The sequence below is a fragment of the Propithecus coquereli genome, unplaced genomic scaffold, assembly GCF_000956105.1.
Source record: "Propithecus coquereli isolate 6110/MARCELLA unplaced genomic scaffold, Pcoq_1.0 Scaffold147, whole genome shotgun sequence".
Lineage (NCBI taxonomy): Eukaryota > Metazoa > Chordata > Mammalia > Primates > Indriidae > Propithecus > Propithecus coquereli.
In genome coordinates this window covers 4087014-4105578 of record NW_012139080.1, presented here as the reverse complement: position 1 = coordinate 4105578, position 18565 = coordinate 4087014, and the positions used below count along the sequence as shown (strand labels likewise).

At 35.5% G+C, this 18565-nt stretch overlaps 1 protein-coding gene across 1 annotated transcript in view; it reads left to right on the top strand.

Moving 5' to 3' along the window:
* Positions 1-17372, top strand: part of UBQLN1 (ubiquilin 1) — a 44375-nt gene extending 27003 nt beyond the window's left edge. The window contains exons 6-11 of the mRNA XM_012640011.1: positions 17-178; positions 7257-7399; positions 10291-10374; positions 11584-11699; positions 11946-12114; positions 15406-17372. Of these exons, the coding sequence (XP_012495465.1) occupies positions 17-178; positions 7257-7399; positions 10291-10374; positions 11584-11699; positions 11946-12114; positions 15406-15558 (827 nt within the window). The 3' untranslated portion in view covers positions 15559-17372. The remainder of the gene's footprint in view (positions 1-16; positions 179-7256; positions 7400-10290; positions 10375-11583; positions 11700-11945; positions 12115-15405) is intronic.
* Positions 17373-18565: the final 1193 nt, after the last annotated feature.

Below are 18565 nucleotides of genomic sequence, written 5' to 3'. Positions count from 1 at the left end.
CAACCGTCCCGTACAGAAAATAGAGATCCATTACCCAATCCATGGGCTCCACCGGCTTCCCAAAGTTCACCAGCTTCCAGTGGCACCACCAGCACCGTGGGTGGCACTGCTGGTAGCGCAGCCAGTGGCACTGCTGGGCAGAGTACTACTGCGCCAAATTTGGTATCTGGAGTAGGAGGTATGCTTATAACAACTCATGCTTCTTTCCTTATATGAATAATGAAAGCATTACTTATACTATTATTATTTGTGCTTTTGTGTTCTGTGTATGATAAGTACCTTTTATGAATGATCTTTTCATGTTGTAAGTTTTTTTTTTTTTTTTTTTAATGGAAGCTTTAATTATGTGATGGTTAGTGTTACCCCCTGAGTGCATTATAGTGGAGAGGGGTACAGAAGATTTCCAGAAGAAGTTTTATGTTTTTACATCCTAAAATGGTGAAGTGGGTGAAGTGGGTGGTGGTCTTACTTCTCCAATAGGGAAACTGAAGTGCAGAGGGAACACGTAGTTACCTGTGTGGTTATTACTAGAGTACATGTTTCTTAGCCTTAGTCTCATTTTGTATTTTAGATCAGTGGATTCCCAAACACCAGCCTTGAGGTCAAGGCTTAACTAGCTGCATCAGAGCACTTGGCAGATTTGTAAAAATCAGATTCCCAGGTCTCACTCTTAGACTTTGTGGAGCAGAATCTTTCATGGTGGGGTTTAAGATCTCTGTTTGTGTAAAGCTCCTTCTGGCTCTGATGTGGGAATGGGTTAAGAATTTACTTTTGTCCACTTTTCTATAGACTAGACTCAATAAATGGATGGCTTCTTTTCAACATTCAGATATTACATGCTGATGTTTTCTTTGTGAATTAGTCCAAGATCATTAGCCAGAGTGATGATTTTTTAGTCCTAATACTTAGCATATAAATAGGAAGAAATGGAGACATGGGAGCACTTACCTCTGATGAGAGAGCCTGGATATATTTTTAAAGATGCCTGTATCTTGTCAGAGGAAGTGTAAAGATGAGATGCTGGATAAGGAATTTTAAAAAATTCCTTGCTGAGAAAAGAATCAGAATGGGGTTAGTAATTGGTGGTCACAGTGGTATATATTCTTTCATAGTGTACAATTTGAGTTACATGAAATTTCTGGACATAATACAGGTTTTATAAAAATTGAAATACCATTTTTAAATCAAGAAAAAAATACCATATTATATATTCTACTTGATCCTTATTGATTAGCAATCTTTTGAGAGAGAAGTACTATTTCCACTTTAAAGAATATAGAGTAGGCAGAGCAAAGATTTAATCAGATTTCCTGACTGGTAGAGTATTGTTTTTTTCCTATAGCATGGTTGTCTATAGTGACAACTTTTGTATAACAAGCAAAAAATCAGTTTTGCAACTTTTTACTCAGATTCTAATTTAATGACTTGGTACTTTAGCATTTTATGTTAATATTTCTGTCAAGGGAAGGTAAGAAACAGCAAAAATGAAATTACTCTGCTGGCTGATGAATTTGCCAGCATATTTGTGTACCATTATGATTCTTACTCAAGTCTTTGAAGTTTCATGCATATATGTACACATACATGTAAAGATGAAATTCTTGACTCTTCTTTGACCCTGTGAGCACTTAATGTAGAAAGTGAGGGGGTTCTTAGAGCAGGACTTGCTAAATTTTTCATGTGAAGGGTCAGATAATACTTTAGGCTTTGCTGGCCAAAAGGCAAAACTGAGAATATGACATCAAGAGAGAAAACAAATTACTACAAACTTTTTTTATTGATGAAATCAAAAACCGGGAAATAATTGCATATATCTTCCTCATACATATCTATTGATGAGAAGAATGGACTTCTTTAGGGGAATAATGTTTTACTTAATTAGGGTTCACAGTGTTCTGTGTTTATCAAAATTGATTGCAAATGTTCATCTGTTAACACTGATACATGATGAGACTTATTCAGACTGTGTACTCATTCCAAAAGTGTATAATTTTTAATAGCATATTCATCAGTGTGTAAGGCATTATAGAATTCTATTAGATTCATTTGTTTTTAGCATGCCACTACATTGCAGATCAGTTACTTAAAATTGAAGGTTAGGTTGTAGCTCCTCGATTACACAGTTAAATGAATTTTGAAATGTGAATTTTCTTTGCACTTGTATTGAGGTTTGAAAACAGATGTTGGTAGTATGAGCTCAAAAATAAATCTGCAGATTCATGGGAATGCAGGTTTTGTTTTTGACAGCACAAGGGATATGTAAAGCAGGTTGACATTGCTTATGATTCAAACAATTTTAGTTGTTAAAATGACTTTACTACAGTATGAGTTTCACACATAAATGCTATTTGCTTTGTAATTTTGGGTTGAATTTATTGAGAAACGTTACCAAGTCCCTGCCAAAAACTAATTTCCAAATCATTCAGTGTATGATAATGTGGGTTGGGTGGTGGTTCTTATTTACAAATTTTTTAGTCTCAGGTATGACCTGATAGGATAATACAGTGAAACTTTACCTCTGCTAAGCCATCAACCTGCTCTATGGTTGGCATGTCAGGATGTTGAACTGTTTTTAATAAAAATTCATGGAATTGACCAGTTAAGCTCACAAGAATGAAGAATAAGAATGTTCATCATTGATATTCCTGGTTCAGTAACATGATAGATTAAAATATTTTCCAGAGTACCTGCTGACGAATAACATTTTTATAAGCTTTGTAAATTTGCCCAACTGAATCCTTCTAATTCTCCACGTTTCTGCCACCATCTGATGTAACACAACTTAGCAGATTCTACTTCAGGTTGTACCCAGTTAGTATTTCTTAACTTCTTTGAAGATAGTCTTGCCTTAGTTGTTCTATTCAGACTGTTTTTAGAGGCTAATTTTTCAGTCACTTCAAACTTGGCATTGACTCCTAAAATAAATAAGAACTGAATGGTAACAGTAAAATCTGTTGACTCATCAAGAACTGAGGAATACCACTCAAAATCATTTGCACTGGTTTTTAATTGAATGTTGATGTTGCGCCCAGTGTCCTCAACTGTGTGAGAAAAGTTGTTCTCCCTGAAAGCCTAACAGACTAAAGTTTATTTTCTGTGGACACATTTATTTGGCTGCTGTAGTCAAGATTTAATTAACTATTGATTAATCACCACTAGTACACGGCTTTCCTTGATTGGCTAACAAATAAGCCACTTGGAAACTTACTTTTGGTTGCAGCCTTATTTTTATTTTTTATTTTTGTGGAGAAACTTGGCAGTGATGAGATACTTCATTATAATAAAATTTTGTGATTTTTCTAACCATTGCTTTCCTGTGGGTGGGGAATATTGTGATGAATGCTTAGTCTGTCAGTGTCCGTGCATGTTGTATTCTTGTGGTGTCATTGCGTAATAAACACAATGTTTTGCCATCTCATTTAATAAAATAATTTATACTACACTGTGCTTTAAAAGCACAACTTTCATAGTCCACTTCTTCCTTTTTTCTTGTTCTGACATGATTGATATGCACTGATAATTAAAAACACATGCTACAGTGATTTCACATTGCATGAGTTATAACTGATTAACTGATTTGTGGTAGTACACTAAGCAGCAATACGAAGCAGTGATAACACCATACACAGTCTATGTCTCAGTTCAGTTCTGCTTTTGTAAAAGTGTAAAAACACCTGTAGACAATAAATGAGTGAGCATGATGATTCGAATAAAATGATATTTATGGATGACACTGAAATTTGAACTTCAGATAGTTTTTACATTTCACAAAATATTTTACCTCGTGGGCTATACAAAAAACATGTTGTAGGCCAGATTTGTCCTGCAGACTGTAGTTTGCCATCCTTAGAATATAGACATACTTCATTTTATTGCATTTCACTTCATTGCGCTTTGCAGATATTTTGATTTTTACAGATTGAAAATTTGTGGCAACTCTGTCAAGTCTATTAGTGCCATTTTTTCAACAGCCTGTGCTCACTTTGTGTCTCTGTGTCACATTTTGGTAATTTTTGCAATATTTCAAACCTTTTCATTATTGTATCTGTTGTGGTAATCTGTGAAGAGTTATCTTTGATGTTACTATTATAGTTGTTGTGGGGCACTACAGAACACATTCATGTAAGACGGTGAACTTAATTGATAAATGTCGTATGTGTTCTGACTTTTCCACCAGCTACCTGTTTCCCCTGTCTTTCTCCCTCTCTTCAGGCCTCCTTATTCTCTGAGACACAACAATATTGAAATTAGGCCAGTTAAGAACTTTTCAATGTCCCATAAGTGTTCAAGTAAGAGTCTTGTGTCTCTCACTTAAAATAAAAACTAGAATTGATTAAGCTTAGTTGAGGAAGCCATGTCGAAAGCCAAGATAGGCCAAAAGCTAGGCCTCTTGTGCCGTACAGTTAGCCAAGTTGTGAATACAAAGGAGAAGTTCTTGAAATTAAATGTACTACTCTAGAAAACACAAATGATGAGAAAGCAAAACAGCCTTATTAATGATATGGGGAAGGTTTTAATGGTCTGGATAGATCAAACTATCCACAAAATTCCCTTCAGCCAAATTGTGAACACAGAGCAGGGCCCTAATTCTCAATTCTGTGAAGGCTGAGAGAGGTGAGGAAGCTGCAGAAGAAAAGTTTTGAAGCCAGCAGAGGTTGGTCTGTGAAGTTTAGGGAAGGAAGCCATCTCCATAACATAAAAATGCACGGTGAAGCATCAAATGCTTAGAAGCCTCAGCAAGTTATCCAGAAGATCTAGCTAAGATAACTGATGAAGGTGGCTACACAAAACAATAGATTTTCAATGTAACTGAAACAGCCTTTTGTTGGAAGAGGATGCCATCTAGGACTTTCATAGCAAGAGAGAAGTCAGTGCCTGGCTTCAAAGCTTCAAAGGATAGGCTGACTATTGTTAGGGGCTGATGCAGCCAGTGACTTAAAGTTGAAGCCAGTGCTCATTTACCATTCTGAAAATTTTGGGGTCCTTAAGAATAATGCTAATTCTACTCTTCCTGTGCTTTATAAAGGGAACAACAAAGCCTGGATAACAGCATATCTGTTTTCAGCATAGTTTAATGAATATTTCAAGCCTACTGTTGAGACTTACTCCTCAGGAAAAAAGATTCCTTGAAAATACTGTTGCTCATTGACAGTACGCCTAGTTAACCAAGAGCTTTGATGGAGACACGTACAAGGAGATTAATATTGATTTTATGCCTGCTAACACAACATCCGTTATGCAGCTCACGAATCAAGGAGTAATTTGACTTTGAAGTCTTACTTAAGAAATATATTTTGTAAGGTGATAGCTTCCTTAGTGATTCCTATGGTGGATCTGGGTAAAGTAAATTGAAAACCTTCTAGAAAGGATTCACCATTTTAGATGTCATTAAGAACATTTATGATTCCTGGGAGGAGGCAAAAATATCAACGTTAACAGGAGTTTGAAAGAGGTTGATTCCAGCCCTCATAGATGACTTAAAAGGGGTTCAAGACTTCAGTGGATGAGGGAACTGCAAATATGGTGGACAAGAGAAGTAGAATGAGAAGTGGAACCTGGAGATAAGACTGAATTACTATAGTGTTGGAATAAAACTTGAAAGGATGAAGAGTTGCTTCTTATGGATGAGCAAAGAGTGGTTTCTTGAGATGGACTATATTCCTGGTGAAGATACCATGAACATTGTTGAAATGACAAGAAAGGATTTAGAATATTACATAAACTTAGTTGATAAAGCAGTGGTACAGTTTGAGAGGATTTACTCCAGTTTTAAAAGAAGTTCCACTGTGGGTGAAATGCTGTCAAACAGCATTGTGTGCTTCCAAGAAATCTTTTGTGAAAGAGTCAATTGATGCAGCAAACTTCACTGTTGTGTTTTTTTAAGAATTGCCACAGCAGCCAGCAAAATGATTATGACTTGCCAAAGGTTCACATGATTATTAGCCATAAAGTATTTTTAAATTAAGGGTATGTACATTGTTTTAAGATGTAATGCTGTGGCATACTTAATAGACTATAGTATAGTATAAACCTAACTTATATGTGTTGGGAAACCAAGAAATTTGTAAGACCTGCTTTGTTGTGATACTCATAGCATTGTCGTGGTTTGGAGCCAAACTTACAGTATCTCTGAGGTATGCCTATAGTTTTAGACTCTAGGATGTGGAAAAAATTAAATTACAACTTATAACATGAAAAAATAGGAAAAACAAAATTATCAACAGCAGAATTACAATAAACTAGAAAGACAAGTGGGAAGAGTCAGATGTTTTAAGTCTGTTAAAACTACATGGGATAGAATAACAGCAGAAGGGAAATGAAAAAGCTTAATGAGTTGACATAGTTAAGTTTGAGAATATATGAGAGTTTGGGTATATCTGGTCAGTAATTGAAAACCTAGGTATAAGTTAAGCAAATCACTTAGTTTTCAGTGAAGATTTGCCTAAGTATATAGTTGAGTCATGACATGCTAAATTCACGTTAGTGCAGCTGTAGCCCTTGGCAAAAAAGAGACAAAAATGAGAATAATCATAACAAGCACTTTACACATTAAATAATTTGTTACGACCACCCTATGAAGTAGATACTATATTTTTCCATTTTACAGATGGGGAAACTGAAGTATGAAGAAGCTGAATAACTTGCCTGTGGTTATTACCTAAGTTAGATTCGAACCCAGATAATCTTGGTCCAGACACTGCTCTTAGTCGCTGTGCTCTAATGGTCTCTCAAATGTTAAATGTGCCTTCCATTTCACTCAGTGAGTGCCAGCACTCAGCAAAAATGGGATAGAGGACTTGTATCTATTTCCCCTAGATGTGAAGTCTTCTTTCATGTATGTGAGCGTACTGAGTGCTGAATATGATTCTAATTAAGCAGTCATTTGCATTCCTGGAGGAAAAGTTGGCTCAGAGTTCTTCACTTTATGGGATTTTTCAATAGTAATTTTGATCATATCTCATTTTTGCCTTAAATTGACTTTAGAACTTTGCCCTTCCATTAGATGTGATTTTACTGTAAATGTAACCAGAATGTTTAAAATCATAAGTCATCTTTTACTGGTATATTTTGGGCATGCACTTTTGGAGATCATCTTAGTTTTAAAATTCTTTCTTAGTTCAATTGATAGCATAATGTGTATACTCATCTGCACTTGCTAAAATTAAACACAGTGTATATTATATTTTAAAGTTTTAACTTTTGTTTATGTATTATTTCCTTAATACAGTGTCTTTTTTTTTAAAACAAACTTTCAGCTAGTATGTTCAACACACCAGGAATGCAGAGCTTGTTGCAACAAATAACTGAAAATCCGCAACTTATGCAAAACATGTTGTCTGCCCCCTACATGAGAAGCATGATGCAGTCACTAAGCCAGAACCCTGACCTTGCTGCACAGGTGAGTTTGTAATTGTATTTAAAGGACTGTGCAGTGTGAATTTAAATAATGTAATCCAGTAATTGTGATTTTGGCACACTAGAAATGTAAACTGCATATCCAACTTTTTGGACAGTCTATTTCTTTGTAGTAGATTAATACTTCATATGTAATTAAAACAATGTAATCATCTCCGCCATTTATTGACTAGAAAATAGTGCAGGTTTACTTTGTATCTACATATGTTGAGTTAGGAGATTAAGTACAAAAGTTTTGGATTGCTCTCTTTTGAAGATAGACTCTTTAATGAAATGTAAATCTTGAAAGCAATTAATAACTGTTAATAAATTTGAAATCTTTATTTGGTAGATTACTCAGATTGTAATAGTCATCCTCAAAATGGCATTGTAACATAGCCTGGAATTGTTTATTAAAGGCAGAGAGGGACTTGTGGGGAATGTTCTCATTCTTTCTGTATTATAGATCCCCCCACCCCAAGATAGTATACTGGTTCTTTATTAATTTATTCATTTTCCAGTTTGTTTCTAAAGAGACCATAACTAAGAAAATTAATGGATATTAACACTGGCTTCAAGATTACTTGGAGAGTTTTTTAAAACAGTACTGATGCCTGGGCCCCATCCTTAGAGATTTTTATATAATTGCATTGGATGTTCCCCCCCAACTCCCAGTTTCCTGGGTGATTCCAATGTATTGTCTAGGTTCTGCACCATTGGGCTTATAAAATCCTGGAGAATGTGAAGTAAGCCTTGATCATCTGTAGTTTATATTTGCTGTTTATTAAAAATGGCTTCGGTAAAGTGTTAGGAGTTTGAAATACTTTTCTTTATAGTTAATCTCATTTATTAACTTTTAAAAGCTACAATTAATCACTTGTTCATTATGTAAGTTGAAATGGTTTCCATTTTCCAAACTCTAGGATCATATTGATTTAAGTATATAGCAGATGTCTGATGTATAATTCTCAATACTAACTTCTGCCCTCAAAATTTGTGGAATTGGAAATAAAGAACAAATTTTGAGGATAATTGTTGTACTTAAAATTTTGCATATTGTAGGTACATTTTATGGAAGATAGTTTTATTTTTATTCATATGTAAATTATCATATACTTAGAATAAATATCTCAACTTACTGTACTGAGCCATTTTTGACAGTAAATTAAGCTAAAATTTTCACATGTGCTTGAAATAAATGTAGAAAATAAGTAGAGTTAGCCTATTTGTATATTTTTAAGTGTATAGTTGCGTAATTAATAATGAATGTGCATCTTTTAAAATTTGACTTTAACAAGCTCATTCTTAGCCATTTATAACTATAATTTTACATTTATAAAGCGACTTGAGTACTTTCGTAAACTTTTTTTACTCTAAACCAAAATGTTGACAATGCTAGAAATGGATGTTTTTTATTACAATTGATATTTACAGTGTACTCTTGTTATCAGCAGATTAAAATTTGCCATTTCTGTATTCTGCTTTTGACTTTTAAATATTTTTTTAATAGTCTTGAGTGTAAAAACTGAATTAATTGTCATATAAGCAGTCAGGTAAGTTAGGATAAATATCTTAATCAAATGAGATGATTTTCTGAGAAAAAAAATGAGTAAGTTTAAGATGGTGTACTTTTTCTAGATTCGTTTGAATAACATAAATCCTGAAAGATAAATGTGATAACCTCATTAATATGTTCATAATAAAGAAATATTTGGAGCTGATAAAGAAGCAGGTTTGTTGATCTCGAGTGGGTATTACTTTATTTATTGTAAACTTATTGGTCACTTTGAATAAATACTATATTTCCATGAAACGTTATCTGACTTATTCTGCTTTGGTTATTGTGTTGAAATTAACTAAAGGATCCACTTTGCTACAAGAGATGAACTTTATAAAGGGGTGGTGGAATTCTGTTTTCAGCATTTACATCTAATTGCTCTTAAATGTGGTTAACTACTTGAGGGCATGAATCATTTCCTCCCCAGACTTTGGAAGGGTTAATAGGCTATCAGTAAATTATTGTTAGTTGACTTTTCACTCTGGGAAAAAAAATATAAAATTTGTCTTTTTCAAAGCTATGAGAATTTATCAGTTTCTAGTTATGCTGATTGTGTATTGTAATCTTACTTTCAGGTGTACCACATCATGTTAATAATGGCCCTGAATTTTAAATTCTTAACACCTATTTGAAGGTTAGGAGATATGCCATTTTTCTCATCTCTGGTGGTAGTGAGGTGAAATCCAGGTGCTAATCTTGGTGTTCTCAAATGGATTTACATCTTTCAGGTCTTTGAGCATTTTAACACTTTGCCCAGAGGATTGTTGGTGCTAGTCTGGGCTGATTTTCACCTAGCAGCTCCATTTCTCTGGCAAGTTGGTTGCTGTTTTGTGGTGTTCTTTTTTTGGACCTAATATTAGCTGTTTCGTAGTAGGCAGGTAGATATAGTGGTTCCAGATGGATCGTCTCTGTGCTTGCCACTTGTTTGTCAAGGTTTCTAAGCAAGCCATGTATATAGTTTCATGTATTGATGTTTATGTCAGTATGGCAGAAAATGTATCCCTCATGAATGCCAGTTATGCCCATTTTTCTTTCAAGGGCAGATATTCACTTTTGCTCAAGGAAAAGCCTAAGAAAATGATTGCTTTTATGTTTTAGGATCTTGCATGTCATTATCATATCACCATTCTCATTAAGAGAGAAGATGCCTCATTTTTGTTTTTTTCTGGAGATCCCTCTGGTGGATAGTATCTTCCTTTTTCCTTTTTTAGTTATGTTCTACCTTCCTCCCTTTCAAGTGCCAGCTTAGGCACTCGGGGGAAGATAGAATATTAAACAAGGTACATTACTTGTTTCAGATATTTCCAGTTAAAATTGTTTGAACACTTGCCCCATAGATGATGCTGAATAATCCCCTATTTGCTGGAAATCCTCAGCTTCAAGAACAAATGAGACAACAGCTCCCAACTTTCCTCCAACAAGTGAGTAAGAAAAGATGCTAGCTATCTTCGGTCATGATGTGCTTGAAAACAGTTTGGTAAACATTTTCCTTGCTCTTCTCTGGCTGATAGCAAAACATAGAATAGAGATTGATGATAATGCTGTCAATTGGTAGAGAATTCAGCTTGATCTTAAAATTCAGCCCCATTTCACTGCTGACCTTTTGCTTATGTTTTCTTAAACATAAATTCTGAGGAAAGAACCATTTTATTTTTGCTTTTGAGGATTTAGGATTTTGAATGCTTTGTTAATACCATAAACCATTTTCTTTCACTGTACTAACTTTGAAGTGCTTCCTTGTGTCATGTTACACCTTATAGTTTAACTAATCTCGAGTAACAGGAAAGAGCTACCCTATCTGTTTTGCAGATTTGGTTTCTTTGTAATGTTTTAAATTCTTCCAAATTAATAGAATGCCTGTTTTTCAAGGGGTAGATCTCATTTCCTCAAACTCGGAATTAGTAAGATTAAAATTGTCAGTGTTGTCATATAAGGAAGGTTATATTATAAAAAAGTACTTGATTCCCATGGTATTTTATTATGTAAAAAGATAGAAGTCAGTCTTGGTGTTTTTGAAACTGGTAGTTCTAGGGCCTTATATATTATGCAGATGATACTCAGGCCTGTAAACTATTTCCCAAGGTTAGTTAGTGTCCTTGATCTATTGTAATGATGTAAGCTTATCTTTCTTGGTCAGTCAGGTGGTGTATATTTGGAAGTAGTGAAGCTTTTAAATGTAGGAAATATGTATTAACTTCAAATTTGGAACTATTGTTTTAGAGTGTACCTTTTTGGTAAATTGTTACATCAGCAACAGATAACACTTGGTCCGGAGGAATATGTGGCTTTCACCGTATTACCATGTCATACAAATTGTGCATTTGGAGATTGTCTCTTAGAAATAATACTGTCTTCTGTTGGAGAAGGGGAATAGTTGTGGCTTCCAGAGTAGCTCCTGATTGTCTTCCATTATGAAAATGGCTTTCATGATGGACTTGGGAGGATGTCAAGTAATGATTTGCACACTAGGTTTGCTGTCAAAGAGGAGGTACTTGTGTTTATTTTGGGAAAGAAATCATAAGTTACCAATGAGGTTTTAGATTTTCTCCAGAAACAACAAAGAAAAGATAATAAGATTTACCTTCACTGATTTTAATTCCCTTTTAACCATTGGTTTTCTTTCTTCTTAGATGCAGAATCCTGATACACTCTCAGCAATGTCAAACCCTAGAGCAATGCAGGCTTTGTTACAGATTCAGCAGGGTTTGCAGACGTTAGCAACGGAAGCCCCAGGCCTCATCCCAGGGTAGGCTTATTTGGGAAAGATTATAAAAGTGCATAATGGTTACTTTCTGTGAGAATTTCAGAGCTAATATCACTCTGCCCTTTTTTTGTTGAGATTGCTTTTAAGTCACAGTTTTCAAAGTTAAAAATGCTTAATTTAAGAAGATTACTTAGCTGATATTAAGTTAAAATATGACTCATTTGCCACCTAGGCTTACTTCTAGTTGTGCACAGGTTTAGGTTTGTTACCTCTTTGTGCTTTCCGTAGGTTTACTCCTGGCCTGGGGGCATTAGGAAGCACTGGAGGCTCTTCAGGAACCAATGGATCTAACGCTGCACCTAGTGAAAACACAAGCTCCACAGCAGGAACCACGGAACCTGGACACCAGCAGTTTATTCAACAAATGCTTCAGGCTCTTGCTGGAGTAAACCCTCAGGTAACAGTTCTTTTCTGTTCAAGTTTTGTATTCCTTAATGTTAGAAATGTAGAAATTTCGAAAAAGAAGAAAAAGGGGAAAAAATGGTGGGTGTTTAGATTAATGAAAAGCACAGTCTTACAGATATTGAATCTAAAAACAGGCATTACAAAAGTTATTGACTTTGGTGTTGTATCGTACACTAAAGGAAACATTGTTATAGGTATAGAGAAGACATGCTACAATCTAATGCCTTACTTTTTAGAAGTTGCCTTTAAAAGTGTATTTCTTTTCAGAGTTCCCGTTTGAAAATCATAGGGAATAGGTTTTGTTTTATAAAAGTTTATCAGGGAGGAATGGAAACTTGGTTATTCCAAGTAACTCCAGGACAACTGTATTCTAGTCTTTGTCTTTTGACTGGGAAAAATCCTAACTACCTTACTTTACCCACCACCACACCACCTCTTGCAGTATCTTGTGTTACATCTACACCTCACAAATATGGCTAAAAAAATATGGACCCCTGATAATGTTCTTGTATCTGCAAGATTTATTGGCTTTACTAACACTATGCCATTATATTAGTTTGGTGCAAAAGTAATTGTGGTTTTGGACTGAGTTTTAAGTCATAACTAGGCTCAGACACATCTTTATGAATCAAAATAGGAACCATTACAATCAACATTTTTGCCAATGAGAAAAAGTTTGTTTATTCCTGTGGCGTAAAAACCCATGCTTCGGGATTCAGTGAACTCTTGGAAAGCATTTTCTGCATCCTTTTGGTTGTGAAAGCATTTTCCCTGCAAGAAGTTGTCGAGATGCTTGAAGAAGTGGTAGTCGGTTGGAGAGAGGTCAGGTGAATATGGTGGATGAGGCAAAACTTTGTAGCCCAAGTCGTTCAAGTTTTGAAACATCGGTTGTACGAGGTGTTGTCATGGAGATTTGGGCCCTTTCTGTAGACCAAATGCTGCCACAGGCATTGCAGTTTTTGGTGTATTGCATCAATTTGTTGAGCGTACTTCTCAGATGTAATGGTTTCACCGGGATTCAGAAAGCTGTAGTGGATCAGACTGGCAGCAGACCACCAAACAGTGACCGTGACCTTTTTTTGGTGCAAGTTTGGCTTTGGGAAGTGCTTTGGAGCTACTTCTTGCTCCAGTCACTGAGCTTGTCATTACCAGTTGTTGTAGAAAATCCACTCCTTGTTGCACGTCACAATCCAATCAAGAAGTGGTTCATTGTTGCCACGTTTGAAGATGACACTTCAAAACGACGATTTTTTTGATTTTTGGTCAGCTCATGAGGTGCCCACTTACTGAGCTTTTTCACCTTTCCAGTTTGCTTCAAATGCCGAATGACTGTAGTAGAATGGTCGACATTGAGTTCTTAGGCAGCTTCTTGTGTAGTTGTAAGAGGATCAGCTTCGATGATTGCTCTCAATTGGTTCTCGTCGACTTCTGATGGCTGGCCACTGCGCTCCTCATCTTCAAGGCTCTTGTCTCCTTTGCAAAACTTCTTGAACCACCACTGCATTGTATGTTCATTAGCAGTTACTGGTCCAGATGTGGTGTTGATGTTGGGAGCTGTCTCTGCTGCTTTAGGACCCATTTGGAACTTGAGTAAGAAAATCGCTGGAATTTGCTTTTTATCTAACATCATTTCCATAGTCTGAAATAAACAGCAAGTAATAAGTCATTAGCAAAAAAATACAAAATGAGAAATGCACATTAAAATGATGTATAACATAACCATATTTATTTAAGAATGTGTTCCAACATCAAATAGCAAGTTTCAACAATGTTAACACCACAAGTACTTTTGCTCCAACCTATTAAAAAGATGATTGCCACTTCAAACCTGTTACAGTAGTTTGCCCCCAAACTTCTTTTTTTTAAAAGACAGGATCTTGCTCTGTCCTCTGAGCTGGAGTGCAGTGGTGTGATCATAGCTCACTATAACCTTGAACTCCAGGGCTCAACGGATCCTCTACAGTAGCTAGGACTACAGATGTGTGCCACCATGCCCGATTAACTTTTTAAAATTTTTTATTTTGGCTGGGTGTGGTGGCTCACGCCTGTAATCCTAGCACTCTGGGAGGCTGAGGAGGGCAGATTGTTTGAGCTCAGGAGTTCAAGTCCAGCCTGAGCAAGAGCGAGACCCCGTCTCTACTAAAAATAGAAAGAAATTAATCGGACAACTAAAAATATATAGAAAAAATTAGCCGGGCACGGTGGTGCATGCCTATAGTCCCAGCTACTCGGGAGGCTGAGGCAGAAGGATTGCTTGAGCCCAGGAGTTTGAGGTTGCTGTGAGCTAGGCTGATGCCACGACACTCTAGCCTGGGCAAAAGAGTGAGACTCTTGTCTCAAAAAAAAAAAAAAAAAAAAAATTTTAGAAGTCTCGCTGTGTTGCCCAGGCTGATCTCAAACTCCTGAGCTCAAGTGATCCTCCCTCCTGGGCTTCCCAAGGTACTGGGAATGAGTCATTGTGCCTGGCTGTACCCAAACTTCTTAATGGAAAAACTGTTTCAAGGTCTCCTAGATGCTTTGTGTTTTCAATAAACAAGATAGGGTATCTTAAATATATTTGTAGTCCCGATACCTAACATAGTTTCTGGCTCATGGTAGGTACTTAGTAAATATTCATGGAATTAATAAGAAAAAAAGATTTGGTATAGGACAGAATTAATTGTTATGTAAGTTAACCTACAAACCTCCCTATTATCAGGTTGGCCGGGATTGGGTTGGTCATTTATATGTGTGTGTATGCTTTTAACCTCATTTCTGAAGAGAGATTTGATGCCACTGAATTGTCAGAATTAGGAATATAGTTTGTGGGCCTGAAACTGGAACTCTTGTAAGAATTGACTGGCCAGTGTAGAAATTGAAACCACATTCTAAGCCTTATTGGAATGTTAGAATTATATATAAAACACTGGCTTTTGTAGTTACTTAGCTGGTCAGTAGCTACACAAAATAAATCATCTAATTTAAACTATTTGCTTAGGTACTTCAAGTTTTTATGCATGTTGATGAGCCTCTAAAATAATGGTTGGAGTTTATTAACCTTTTTTCCCAAAGAAAAGTTATATAATCCATTTGACATGATTGTTTAGGTATAAACTAGTCTATTTAAAATAACAAAGTGCTAATGGACTTGTAAATATGTTGGATATGTTTCAAGAGAGGGGCAGTGCTTTTAAAGCTCAGTAGACCAGCATATGTTACAAAAGAGCAATTAAAATTTTTGAAAAGTTACTTAGGTGTGACATGTACTCGTTTCACTTAGAGTCTGATTAATTTTTTTTATCAGCTACAGAACCCAGAAGTCAGATTTCAGCAACAACTGGAACAACTCAGTGCAATGGGATTTTTGAACCGTGAGGCAAACTTGCAAGCGCTAATAGCAACAGGAGGTGATATCAATGCAGCTATTGAAAGGTTACTGGGCTCCCAGCCATCATAGCAGCATTTCTGTATCTCGAAAAAATGTAATTTATTTTTGATAACGGCTCTTAAAACTTTCAAATACCTGCTTATTTCATTTGACTCTTGGAATTCTGTGCTGTTATAAACAAACCCAGTATGATGCATTTTAAGGTGGAGTACAGTAAGATGTGTGGATTTTTCTGTGTTTTTCTTTTCTGAAACAATGGGAATCAATGCTTTTTCATTTAAGGCTACTGCATGCATCAAACACTTCTGCATTTATTGTAATTTTTTAAAAACATCACCTTTTATAGTTTGGGTGAACAGGTTTTGTCCTGCATCTGTCCAATTTGCTTTTTAAACGTTAGCCTGTGGTAGTAATTTATGTAGAATAAAAGCATTAAAAAGAAGCAAATCATTTGCTCTCTATAATTTGTGGTACAATATTGCTTATTGTGACTTTGGCATGTATTTTTGCAAACAAAATGCTGTAAGATTTATACTACTGACAATTTTGGCTTTATTTGTATACAATATAGAGTATGCACATTTGAGACTGCGTTTCTAGAATCATACTGCAATAGGTTATCTGAGCAAAACACCTGTAACCAAAAAAGTAAAGATAAGGAAATACTCTCAGAGTTGAGTATTTTCTAATTGTATAAAATCTTACAGCATCTTTGATAAACATCTCCCAGCAAAAGTATCGGTTAGTCAGGTTTTTTGAAAATATAGTAGAAAAGCTGATTCTGGTTATCTCTTTAAGGACATTTAATTGTACAGACAACATAATGTAACATTGTCTCGACATTCACAGATTGACTGTAAATTAACCTTAATCTTTGTGCAGACTGAAGGAACACTGTAGTATACCCAAAAGTGCATTTGCCTAGGACTTTTCAGCTTCTCCCATAGATAGTTTAACAGGCATTACAATTTGTAATTGAAATGTCGCTTTCACTGAAAGTGTCTTGATGTTTCAGTTATTTTTAATCGCCATATAAAAATAGAACTATCTTTTGGGTTTATCTGTTTTCTCATGCACAGGCAATACATGGATTTAAAATGATTTGTGAGCCACTTGTTTCTGAAGTGTTTTGGTAGTTCTATTAAGAAATAGTTAAATATTGTGCTTTCAGAGCCTCAGAGAGTGGGGAAGGGGGGGGCAGTGGAATCTATCCTGGATTAGGCCAGTTTAAATAATACTGGCAACTAAGATTCTGTTAGGATTTCTGTGCATATAGTGTAGTAAAGAAGTATCATTCAGGGGTGAAAAACAAAAGCTGTTTTAAGAATGTTGAGTACATTTGGCTGTTCTGCAGCCTTTTTCTTCCCTCCCCAGAGAAGTTCTGCCTAACTCTCAAACTGTTGGGGTGGTACATTCCTTTAGGACCAATTAAAACATAATTTAGGGTCAGTAATATATTTGACTGACTCTGGTTCAGTATTCTCTTAGGTCATTCTCTCATGTACAATTACAGGAAATTAAAATGTCAAAGTAACCTAAAACGAGTCCAGACCAATAAAATCAAGGGAAATACAAGTTGAATTCCATTACTTCTACAAGTTGCTTGCTATTAAAAAAGGTCAAGAGGCCAGGTTGCTCACCAGTCCATGCACTGTTCTGACACTTTTCCCAGGAGGAAAATATGTACAAAGGTTAGGGTGGAGGCATGACTAGAGATTATTGTGGATGGTATTCATGTGTCTTTGCTCTTTCTGCCTATGCCTCAGTCTGGTTTTAAAACTTTTGTACTGATGAGGGGTGGTATACAGTGTGGGATAGTGTCATAACCAATTTGATGATTTATTAATCACAAAATAACAATAAATCTCTAGCTTTTACACTTGGTTTGTCTTGCCTTATTTGTAGAAAGGAAAATATGTCTTCAATTTTACTTTCTCTAACCTTCTAAAGGCTGTTGGAATTGAATTAACCTAGATTTTATCACTTTAGATTATTCTTTATTAATTTTTCAGGCTTCCCCTGCTAAAATGTCACATACACTGTATTGTGGTGTGTTAAAAAGACAGCCCACTGGTAAGTTACCTGAGCTCTGCTTGTGTTTTTGGTACCTATTTGACATTGAATGAGGCATCATGATTTCTTTATCATACATGTGGTGGTGAGGCTTACAGGGTGCACTGGACTGGGTGATCTCCTAAGTACTTTAAGCTGCTGCACTGGTAGGATTTTTTTGTTGTGTTTTAATATGTTTATCTTAGATCTAAATATTTGTTAAGGGATTGAAAATACTTAAAATTCTTACAAGTACTAAAAAGATGCTTAAAAATACTGTAGGCTTAAATTGTTCTCATGTTGTGTTATTTAGTACAAATTGAATAAAAAATGAAGTGGTGAAAATAACATTTCAGGATTTTATTTCCCAAGTGTAATATTTGTGATACCCTAAACAAAGTATAGCAAATATTAAACAATCAGATAAATGACAGCTGGCCTCTGTATTTAGAATCTTGGGTTTCAGGCTTGGCTTAAATATAGTAATGAAAGGGATATTTTGTTTGGGGAGACATTATTATTATGTTAATGTAATAGACAAATCATGATAAAACAGAATGGATAACAATATGTTAGTGGCAAAAATGAATCTAGGCTGTGTGTGCACATATATATACACATGTATAACAAAAAGTTGTGTGGTTAAGGCAGGGAAATACTGCATATTGTACTTCCTCTCAGAGATTAACATTAAACATCTTAAAGTCAACAACATGTCCTACATTAATTAAACAAATCTAAAAGTTGTTTTATCCAGCCTTTTCCATCCCTTTTACTGGACTTTTCTTTAAGGTAATGCTATATCCAATGAACACACTTTGGGAAAAGCTATACTTGGTAAATCTCCCCTTCCCTGGTGTTGCATATGGTGTTTATCTGTCTTCTTGGGCTTTATGGAGCCTATCATTCTTTCTGGGCTCAGTTCTGAAGTCTTCCTAAGCTCTGCTAATCCAGTGATTGATTAACTCTGAATTATTTAACCTTTACTGTCAATTGCTGCATTCTTTTTCTCCTGTTCACCTTA